Source organism: Juglans regia, chromosome 11, assembly GCF_001411555.2.
Source record: "Juglans regia cultivar Chandler chromosome 11, Walnut 2.0, whole genome shotgun sequence".
NCBI classification, from domain to species: Eukaryota; Viridiplantae; Streptophyta; class Magnoliopsida; order Fagales; family Juglandaceae; genus Juglans; species Juglans regia.
In genome coordinates, this window is record NC_049911.1 from 26,463,832 (window position 1) to 26,475,180 (window position 11,349).

The window sequence follows — 11,349 nt, forward strand, 5'->3', positions numbered from 1 at the left end:
GGTTCGATAACGATGTTTCCTGAAACTGTACAAATTCTTAAAAAAAAAAATCGAATTTAAATATGCAAACCCTTTCATATATATCTCAAAATTTCAAGTAAGAATGATATATATGGTAGAATTGATGAGCTGCAAATATGTTTGCTTTTTTCGAAGACAGGTAATTGATCAAAAGTTGTACGTACCCATTTTGTTGTTGGCTATGTATTGCGAGGAAAATGCTAAAATTATTACATCCGTACAATATTAGAAGTATTATAATGTTTAGTATGTATATTATTTTATAAATTAATGTGATTTTTTTCTTGGTAGTGTTACTATGCCGTTTATGTTTGACTATTGTGCCCTCTAATGTAAATTTTACGCTTTTTTTTTTTTACTTTTTTTTTAAAATATTTTTTAATATTTTTAAAAGTTAAAAAAATATTAATACACTAATAGTCACTTTTATAAGTAAAAAGAAAATTAAAAAAAGTAAAATAAAATTTATTAGCGGTCAAATTGAAGAGAAAAAATGAGGCTAACATAGTATCATTTTCCTATTCCTATTAGTGTATTAATATTTTTTTAGCTTTTAAAAATTGAAGAGAAAATATAAAGAAAGTGACTATTAGTATGGGCTTATGAATATCAAAGATCAGTCAAATATCACAAATTTTAATTATCTTCGTCTATCATAATTTTTTTTTTATATTTTTAATAAAACTATATCTTTTATTAATATTTTTTTGTTTATGTATTGAGTACATAATAGGTTTGATGGTGATCTATGTTATGTGACACCCTTAATTCGAATATATCAATAAATTGACTTGGACGTTGCAGAAGCTGCTGATCTTATAACCAAATAATAAAAAAATCCCTAAAGAACACCACCGATTTTGGAGAGTGTCTACGCCTCTCACTTTTCATTTTTTCTTTAAATTTTTTAAAGGACAAACATATCATCCAAAACTATCGATTTGGACAATTATCTTTTTAAAAAATTAGAAAAACAATATTTACAATCATAGATTATACTATCTCCGCATTTTCTATTTGAAATAAATGGATAAATCCAAGATAAAAAATATTATTTTTTTAATGGAGACTTCTACTTTTAAAAAAAAAAATATGGAGAGATGGCACATTCTAGAACATCTATACAACATAACCTTTTAAATTATCATAACACCATGCACCTATTTTTCTTTAAAAAGGCAATTATTTTAAAAAAATATAAAATATTCATATTAAATTATTTCTTAATGTTAGATTTTTGTCTTTATTAAGGTTATTTATGTCGATTGTTTTTTTTTTTTTAGAGAATGAATGAAATATTTTTAAGAGCTTGAGGAGATAACTACTAAAACTAATCATTTAAAAGAATGATTACAAATTAAGCCGTAACTTGAGATAACTCTATATATGCATTTATTCGTATAATAAATGATGTATGATCAGTCGTATTGAAACCGCCCAAAGTACTCTTTCTAGACACTGCATGATGATGCTTAAGAACATCAACTTCCAAATCACATCGTTGTTAATTTTTTTGAAAAATTCTATTCCTAAACTTCATACACCACATACCATTATTTTTATAATTTATTAAATTTTATTCTCTTACCAAATATGTGGTATATAGATTATGAGTAGAATAATTCAATTATTTTAAGAATAATAAAACCAAAAAAAACTTTAAAAAAATTTTTAAAAAATAAAAATATTTTGGTGTGTGGTGTATGGGCTTATGAATAGCAATGCTCAATTTTTTTTAATCGGCAAGTAGTGATGTCATGATGACGAAGAGAATGACGAATTGGTCGTGCATGATTATTTGGGTTGCTGCTAAATTGCGGCCGATTAGATGCGGATAATCCTAACCAACCACACACACCAATCTTGTCAATGTTATTAATTACATAGGACTTTGATCATACACTTGTCATGCATATGCATATTTTTTGTGCTCATCAACATCCTAAATTTGTGAGCACCATGAAAAATATTTCCACGTACCTTCATTCAGCTTCACCAGATGATCATTGTTATTGGGCATCTGATCGTGTGAGCATTTTGTCCCCGCCATTGCCCATTGCCACTCATGTTAGTGCTTGTGATCATTTCACTGCGTTTTGTGTTTTGTAAAAATATTTTATATTGAGAAGTAGTAATATAGACATAAAAAGATTATATAAAAGTAAAATTATAAATTGATGTGTCTTCATGTGACATATCAAATTACATTATATTATGAGTTTATTAATAACTTTATAGTTAAAGTATTTTCCGTTTACATCAATTAATATATAAGCTTTATGTGTTGCAATTTTAATTTTTATAATTATAATAGATTGATTATTCACACACTTATTAGTACTAACTTTGCAAGTCAATTCTTTCTAACGCTTTACGATTCTTGTGAACTCAGCTAAATCACATGATTTTCTTGAACGTTAGGACTTGGAAAGGGAAATAGACGTGGAGCCAAACGGACAAGTACACCAAGAACATATATATAGCTTGTATGCCGTCCATAGTTGACTGCTTCAGTGTAACGCTCTGAATTTGTTTTTATTTAATGATTAAAAAAATGATTTTAAGTATATTAGTGTATTTTTTTTATTTTTTAAAATATTTAAATATATTAAAAAATAAAAAAATAATTAATAATATAAACAAGTGGCAGAATAGCACCGCTCATTGTTGGAGTTTTCGTATATACTGCTAGTTATGTGCGGAGGAGGTGTAGCAAAATTCTTATGTGTGTATCCATGGTTGCGTGAATATTAATAAATCACTAAAGTCGGAAAACACAAACCAATGTCCTTTTGGACCGTGGCTAGTAATCAACCGTACGATTACTTCTTTAACAAAACAGTATATTTTGGAAGTAGTTGAACGGGTTGGTTGTTAGCTTTGGAGCTTGTATTTGACACGACGTCAACCTTCAAATTAAGCTCGGGAGTGCAAATGTCAAACATGGCGATTTAATGGGGCTGCTTCATTTTTCGCATTCAACAACTTGCCCTTTGCTTCGAAAGAAAAGTCAGAAAGAAAAATTATACCTTTACCCTAATTATGCAGTTCGTTATGATAATCTCATATTATGATCTAAGGGATTAATGGGTAGGATTGCAATAACTTGTGTCGCGTAAGCAAACGAATACTTACTTTTTGAGGTTCTCCAGTGCTGTGTTGTTTAACCTTTTTGCTCCTGTGTTCTGCAATTTTTAATTTATTTAACAAAAAAAGGTCGTATGGACAGAAGTGATGTCAGTGAGATGGCTGAATTGGGTTTAACATGTATAATAATCCTCATCAATTACAGATTTGATAAGCTATCTCGTGAGTCGAGTCGTGATCTTACTCTTTCTGCCTGGATCAGATCAATGGTTGCATATATATTAGAGATTATCATGGAATCAAGTAAACAACTAGGAAAAATGTTTTTCCTTTTCATTAGTTTAATACTGCCGCTTTCGGTCGCTATATATTAATGTAGTGAAAACAGTACCTCGCGTGTGTTTGGTTCAAACTTCAACCACAAAAGTAGCGTTTCAAACTTGTCTTCCTTTTTTATGATTTTCACAGGGAGAGCTTCGTATCACATTCCTTCCAGAATTGGCATATTTCCAACAGGAAATGCTATTTTTTTTTTTTTTAAACAAACAGGAAATGCTATTAAACTTCCTGCCCAAGATACCGGAGAGAGAGAATAGTCAAGAATAAGAAAATTCATATTCAGTTGAATTAGCTTCTGACTGCGACGGGCTGTGTCATATCAATGTGCCCTTCCATCAATAGTAGGAGGGTTTAAGCTGTCATGAATAGTCGTGCTTGCACTTCAAGCAAATACATTGTACTCCAGCCCCCAGCGCCCTTTAAATCTCCTTGAACAGCCCAAGAAATACAGAGTCCTTGGAAGTGCATTAGTCCTGCACTTGTGGATCTCAACAGTGGTCGTTTCGGGTACGATTTTGATCCGTCTGAGGTTGGATCTGTCTCTATGCTCTTTTTTTCTCTGTTTCGGCTGATGGGCTTTTCTATTTTTGTTCATTTAATGGTGTAATCATATCATTATAATGATGCGGGATTATATGAATGATATAATATGCTGTTGATTTTGGTGGGAAACTCTTCAGTTTTTTCATCTTTCTGATGGGAACCGTGGGTTGCAGGGTTCTGATTCTTTTTTCTGATGTCTGTCAGAAAGTTTATTCTTTTTTATCTGTCATATATGCTTCACAGGCACCCTTTTTTGTATATCAACATTTAACTTTGATGCGGCAGTAATAAATCTCCTCTCTCTCTCTCGTCTTTGTTTCTTCACAGTTCTCTTTTCTTGGCCTCATATTTGTCGTTTTAATCTTGCATTTGCTGGCTTTCCTATATGTGGAGTACTTCGACATAAATTTAGGATATTAAGAATTTAAATACATGGAACGTAGACGAGGGTGTTGAATAACTTGAATTCGATCAGTCTGTTACAGAAAAAGTTGTAAAATATCTAATGTCCACTTCAGTGGAAGTCAAGGTAAAGATAATATTTTGTTGGAGTGGGATTCTTGGCTATTCTTTGTATTCAGCTTATAGATGCTGATTTAAACCATTTACTGTGTCGTGCAGGAATAAAATCAATTCTCAGATTTGGTAATATGGCAGCTGAGAATGGCTTCGGCGGCAAAATAAATGCAGATGAAGCCACCACATCAGAAAGCTATCCAGAAGCAGAGAAAACCTCCAGCACGAATGGTGATCAGGAAGACTCAAAAAAGAGTAAAGGACATGAGAAAACAAACACTATTCCCTTTCGCAAACTGTTCTCATTTGCTGATTCCACTGATATTTTGATGATGATCCTTGGCACAATTGGTGCTATTGGTAATGGGATATGTATGCCCCTTATGACTGTCCTTTTCGGGGACTTGATGGATTCTTTTGGAGATAATCAGAATAACCACGAAGTGGTTGAGGTGGTCTCCAAGGTAAAGATATTCTGCAAAGTCTTATTGATTTGGTTGCACTGTTATTTCTTTTTATGCCATTAACTACTTTTCATAATCTAGTGGACCTTGAGTTGCTAGCTAATTCAAGGGATGTGTTAGAACCTCATTCTTTCTTTTTTGACCTCTTGAACTTGTGATGTGATGATGTTCTAAATTGGTTTCCTTGAAAAACTAGGTCTCTCTAAAGTTTGTCTATTTGGGATTGGGATCGGGTGTAGCAGCATTCCTTCGTAAGTATATGTCATACTACAGTAACTTGAAAATTTTATTGCTCACATATTTTCTTTTGATCACCAATATCAACAATTGAGTTGAGAACTGAGTGTTTGTGTGTGTGTGTTTTTTTTTCCTATCAGAGGTGGCTTGCTGGATGGTCACAGGGGAGAGACAGGCAGCAAGAATAAGGGGTTTGTATCTGAAGACCATTTTGAGACAAGATGTTGCTTTTTTTGACAAGGAAACAAACACTGGAGAGGTTATTGGGAGAATGTCTGGCGACACTGTACTCATACAAGATGCAATGGGTGAGAAGGTATTACAGTACTGCTACACTTACATCAAAAGCCATAATCCTGAATGTCATAAATATTGTTTTTTTGCATGTAATCCTGGGGTTTAACAAGTCTGTTTATGCAGGTTGGGAAATTTATACAACTGGTTTCTACATTCATAGGAGGCTTTGTAATAGCATTTATCAAAGGGTGGCTTCTAACCCTTGTCATGTTATCTTCTATTCCTCTTCTCGTGGTGTCTGGTGCGGTCATGTCCACCATCATTGCCAAGATGGCATCCGTTGGACAAAGTGCTTATGCGAAAGCAGCAAATGTAGTTGAACAGACAATTGGTTCAATCCGAACTGTACGTCATGTTTCGTAACTTTATTTCATGCTGTTTAAATTTATTTGAAGTATGAAATCTAAATGCAGTCCCTATCTAGGTTGCATCGTTCACCGGTGAGAAGCAAGCTATAATTAATTACAACAAATTTCTTGTAAAAGCTTACAAATCAGGGGTTCATGAAGGCTTGGCTTCGGGATTTGGTCTTGGCGTGGTTATGTTAGTGGTGTTCTGCAGTTATGCTTTGGCTATATGGTTTGGAGCAAAGATGATACTTGAAAAAGGATATAGTGGGGGCGCTGTGCTGACTGTGATTATTGCTGTGTTGACAGGGTCCATGTGAGTTGCATTTCCTCTCCTCTCCCCCCTTCCCCCTCCCCCAATAGCATGTTCATGTGCTATAATGTTTATTATCTTCATTGTTCCTTACAAAGGTAAAGTTTCTTTTGCTTTTGTTTCATAACAAGCAAGGAAAACATATAAATATATTATACTCGTAATCTTATTCTGTCAACTATTAATCTGTTTCTCGCTTTATGTTTCCATATGGATATTTCAGGTCTCTAGGTCAGGCATCTCCCTGCATGAGTGCATTTGCCGCTGGTCAAGCTGCAGCATTTAAGATGTTTGAAACTATAGAGAGGAAGCCAGAGATTGATGCTTATGACACAAAGGGAAGGACATTAGATGACATTCGTGGAGATATAGAGTTAAGGGATGTTTTCTTCAGTTACCCGAGCAGGCCTGATGAGCAAATATTCAATGGATTCTCTCTTTGTATCCCAAGTGGTACAACTGCAGCTTTGGTAGGTCAAAGTGGAAGTGGGAAGTCGACAGTGATTAGTCTGATAGAGAGGTTTTATGATCCTTTGGCTGGTGAAGTTCTTATAGATGGTATTAACCTCAAAGAGTATCAACTTAAATGGATTAGGGGGAAAATTGGTCTCGTCAGCCAGGAACCTGTATTATTTGCATCAAGCATTAAGGATAACATATCATATGGAAAGGATGGTGCAACTATCGAGGAGATAAGAGCAGCAACTGAACTTGCAAATGCTGCCAAGTTTATTGATAAATTGCCGCAGGTTCTAATTCAAAGTTTACTTGATTATACTTTTAAGACCTTCTATTCAGAATATTTTCAAGTTATTGTTAACATTTTGAATTTCACTGCCAGGGACTAGATACCATGGTTGGTGAGCATGGAACACAACTATCTGGAGGACAAAAGCAGAGGATTGCCATTGCAAGAGCAATTCTGAAAGACCCACGAATCTTACTTCTCGATGAAGCTACAAGTGCACTTGATGCAGAATCTGAGCGGATCGTGCAAGAGGCATTAGACCGGATTATGGTAAATCGGACAACTGTAATTGTTGCCCATCGTTTGAGCACAGTAAGGAATGCTGATATGATTGCTGTCATTCATAGAGGAAAGATGGTTGAAAAAGGTATTTAACAAGTACATGCATGCATACTCGTTGATTCATTCATATGTGGAACTAATATCACAGTTACAAGTTGCACCCCATCACCAGAGGCTTTGTACTTACTGTGTTGTGTTTTTCATATCATGTTATGTTCTCCAGATATATGAATTCTTGAATTTCCTATTGAGGATATAGATACTTTTATGATTCTATATTTTGAGAATTATTATTGGTTCATGTCCTGGATGTCTTTACAAAACATCAGGTTTTTTATTCACAAAAAATTAAATTATGTAGTTGCATAAATGAAAAATCAAAAATGTTTTCTTAGATTATTGCGCATTATTTTTTGCCCATTAAAGTTTTTTGAAAATTTTGGACCTTGTTAGTTGTTTTGACATTTCCCAATTGACTTTTCAATCTTAAATTGTGCTCGGCTACGCAGAATAGTTGGATCATAGATTTCACACCTTATGGGGAAGAGCTATTCTGGGCATCAGCCCATATCCGCAGACACCAGTGCTGTGCTTTTTTTTTTTTTTTTTACTCAATACACTTAGTGTGCAGCGGATGATATGCACAGTAGAGTGCGATTTATATTTTCTCTATGGGGAAAGAGGCAGGTTAACTTATATTTCTGAATATTGTGTGTCTCAATTGATCAGGCTCACACTCAGTACTAATCAATGATCCTGATGGAGCATACTCTCAGCTCATTCGCTTGCAAGAACTAAACAAAGAGTCAGAGCAATCTGTAGATGATCAAAACAAGCAGGAAATTACAGCAGAATCTGCTAGACAGTCAAGTCAAAGAATGTCAATCCTACGATCCATAAGTCGAGGATCATCTGGAGTAGGAAATAGCAGCCGCCACTCGTTCTCTGTATCTGTTGGTCTTCCTACAGGAATTAATTTACCAGACATTGCACTGGCAGAGAAACAAACCCCTCAACTACCTGCAGAAGAATATCCAAATGTGTCACTCCGCCGCATTGCCTACTTAAACAAGCCTGAGATTCCGGTGCTTATAATTGGAGCTATAGCTGCAGTCATCAATGGCACAATACTTCCTATTTTCGGTTTACTGATTTCCAGCGTGATTAAAACATTTTATGAACCACCTAACGAACTAAAAAAAGATTCAAAATTTTGGGCAATAATGTTTATGATCCTTGGTCTAGCATCATTTCTGGTGATTCCAGCTCGGTCATACTTCTTTGCTGTGGCTGGGTGTAAACTAATCCAACGTATTAGAGTAATCTGCTTTGAGAAGGTGGTTCACATGGAGGTTGGTTGGTTCGATGAGCCCGAGCACTCAAGTGGTGCAATTGGTGCAAGGCTCTCAGCAGATGCAGCATCAGTTCGTGCCTTAGTTGGGGATGCACTTGGTCAAGTGGTGGAAAATGCTGCTGCTGCTGTTGCTGGGTTGGTCATTGCTTTTGTTGCGAGCTGGCAGTTAGCTTTTATTATCCTTGTATTGATCCCTCTGATTGGACTCAATGGGTATGTTCAAGTGAAGTTTATGAAAGGATTCAGTGCAGATGCAAAGGTATGATTTTAGCACTAAGGCTTCCACTATTCATTATTGCAGCATGATTAACATTAGGTATTTCAGGGTCAAACTTGGAAAGGTATCAATTTTGTACAAAATTCAGGGGAAAACATTTGTACACACACACGTCTTGTATACTTCTTGATTTAATGTAAAGTTGATGGTTTTGTATAGTTCTTCATTACCGGTAAATGAATTATTTGTTTCAAAGTATATATCAAGAAGTAAATTTTGATGGTTGCAGATGAAGTATGAGGAAGCAAGCCAAGTCGCTAATGATGCAGTCGGAAGTATAAGAACAGTTGCTTCATTCTGTGCAGAAGAGAAGGTGATGCAACTATACAGAAAGAAATGCGAAGGCCCAATGAAGACAGGAATAAGGCTAGGCCTCATAAGTGGATTAGGATTTGGGATGTCTTTCCTTTTATTGTTTTGTGTCTATGCAACCAGTTTCTATGCAGGAGCTCGACTTGTTGATGACGGAAAAGCAACATTCTCGGATGTTTTCCGGGTAAATATTCTTCCCGCATGTTTTAAAGTTTTCCAAAGCATGTTCAACAGTACGAAAAATGGCAATTTTCATTTGCACAAAGCTAACTTTTAATAACTTTGAGAGGTATGTATGGTCTGTAGGTTTTCTTTGCCTTAACCATGGCAGCGATTGGAATTTCTCAGTCAAGCTCCTTTGCTCCCGATTCTAGTAAAGCAAAGACTGCTGCTGCTTCCATATTCGGGATAATTGATCGGAAGTCAAAGATAGACCCAAGTGAGGAGTCAGGCATGAAATTGGATGATGTTAAGGGTGACATTGAGCTTCGTCATTTAAGCTTTAAGTATCCATCTAGGCCAGATATTCAGATCCTCCGAGACCTCAGCTTGGCTATTCATTCTGGCAAGGTAAATTTTAACGATCAAAATTTGTTTTGACTTTTCCAAGTAGCTTTTCATTTTGAATATACTGTTCATTGTGTTCAAGTTCAATCACACTTGTCTGAATATCTTCTTTCAGACTGTTGCCCTGGTTGGAGAAAGTGGTAGTGGAAAATCCACAGTGATATCGCTTTTGCAAAGGTTTTATGATCCTGATTCGGGTCATATTACATTGGATGGAATTGAGATTCAAAAGTTCCAACTGAAGTGGTTGAGGCAGCAGATGGGGCTTGTGAGCCAGGAACCAATTCTGTTCAATGACTCTATCCATGCCAACATTGCATATGGAAAGGAAGGAAATGCAACTGAGGCAGAAATTATAGCTGCATCAGAGTTGGCCAATGCCCACAAGTTCATTAGTAGCTTACAACAGGTTAGGGCAATGCAAGCCATTTTTTAAATTCTATCTCATCAACATTCTTAAAACCATCACCAAGTTCCTTTGCTAAGACAGCTTTTGTGGACAAACTTAATTTCCAATGTTCTCTAATCCTTCAATCCTTCTGTCCTACAATGACATAAAATGCAGGGTTATGATACCATGGTAGGAGAGCGAGGAGTTCAATTGTCTGGCGGGCAGAAGCAACGAGTTGCTATTGCACGTGCTATTATTAAAAGCCCAAGGATTTTACTATTAGATGAGGCAACTAGCGCGCTAGATGCTGAGTCTGAAAAAGTGGTTCAAGATGCACTAGACCGAGTCATGGTTAACCGGACTACAATTGTGGTGGCTCATCGGTTATCCACAATCAAGAATGCCGATTTAATTGCAGTTGTTAAAAATGGAGTAATTGTGGAGAAAGGAAAGCATGATACCTTGATTAAGATCAAGGATGGATTTTATGCCTCCTTAGTAGCACTTCACAGCAGTGCTTCAACTGCATGAGCTTTCCTCCCTTCTGTAATTGTTCCTGTTTTATGCATGTGCTGGTTGCTCTCTCTTTGCATCCATATTTTAGTTTATTCACATAACGTTTTCATGTTTATAAAATTGAGTCTGGTATTTTGGATTGCACTTTGTTGAAAGCTGCTGATTCAGCTTTGTACCCCCCCAGTGTCAATTTTTGTAGGATTCAGTTATGAAAGGATGTCATCTGATAATCATATATATATATATATATATATATATAGCTTATAGATAAAGGGCTTCATGAGAATATTTTGAGCTCCAAATATCTTTGTCTTCATTAGCAGTTGAGATTAAATACTTCACTAACCGATTCAAGCCTTTATTTTTTCCACCTCTTGTGATAGTGTTAAAAAACTAGATAGAAACCAAGAGAAAAATGGAGATTTTAAAGTCCTGTTTGGATACAGAAAATGTTTCATCTCATCTCATCTTTATAATTTTTTTAAATTATCACATAAAATTTCAAAATAATAATAATATTAAAAAATAATATTCTAATAATATTTTATTCAACTTTCATATCAAATTATCTCATCTCATCTCATTATTCAAACAGGGTTAATATGTTTATTGAGCACCATTTTGGGCTGCAATGAACGTATTTGGGATGCTGAGTTCTGACCTCTTAGTATGATTTAGGAAATAAATAAAGAACTCAATGTTGAAACATTCATATCCCTTCAATATTTTGTTTTCCTT

At 35.2% G+C, this 11,349-nt stretch overlaps 1 protein-coding gene across 2 annotated transcripts; it reads left to right on the forward strand.

The window, feature by feature from the left end:
• Positions 1-3,746: 3,746 nt before the first annotated feature.
• LOC108983706 (ABC transporter B family member 11-like) lies at positions 3,747-10,680 on the forward strand. 2 transcript variants are annotated; one of them, XM_018955431.2, is made up of 13 exons: positions 3,747-3,976; positions 4,612-4,970; positions 5,167-5,221; positions 5,348-5,523; positions 5,628-5,849; positions 5,929-6,167; positions 6,388-6,913; positions 7,006-7,279; positions 7,924-8,807; positions 9,055-9,321; positions 9,444-9,707; positions 9,820-10,113; positions 10,270-10,680. In XM_018955431.2, the coding sequence occupies exons 2-13, from the start codon at positions 4,641-4,643 to the stop codon at positions 10,624-10,626; spliced, it is 3,888 nt and encodes a 1,295-aa protein (XP_018810976.2). In that variant the 5' UTR covers positions 3,747-3,976; positions 4,612-4,640; the 3' UTR covers positions 10,627-10,680. The 2 variants fall into 2 exon arrangements, with proteins under 2 accessions (XP_018810976.2, XP_018810975.2); XM_018955430.2 differs by having other exon boundaries at positions 3,747-3,954.
• Positions 10,681-11,349: the final 669 nt, after the last annotated feature.

What these genes read in the sequence shown, in the direction of transcription:
- LOC108983706 (XM_018955431.2), top strand. Translation starts at nt 4,641, where the DNA reads ATGGCAGCTGAGAATGGCTTCGGCGGCAAAATAAATGCAGATGAAGCC. An exon ending in TTATTGATAAATTGCCGCAG is followed by an intron (nt 6,914 to 7,005) that starts GTTCTAATTCAA and finishes TTTCACTGCCAG; the next exon opens with GGACTAGATACCATGGTTGG. An exon ending in AGGAAAGATGGTTGAAAAAG is followed by an intron (nt 7,280 to 7,923) that starts GTATTTAACAAG and finishes TCAATTGATCAG; the next exon opens with GCTCACACTCAGTACTAATC.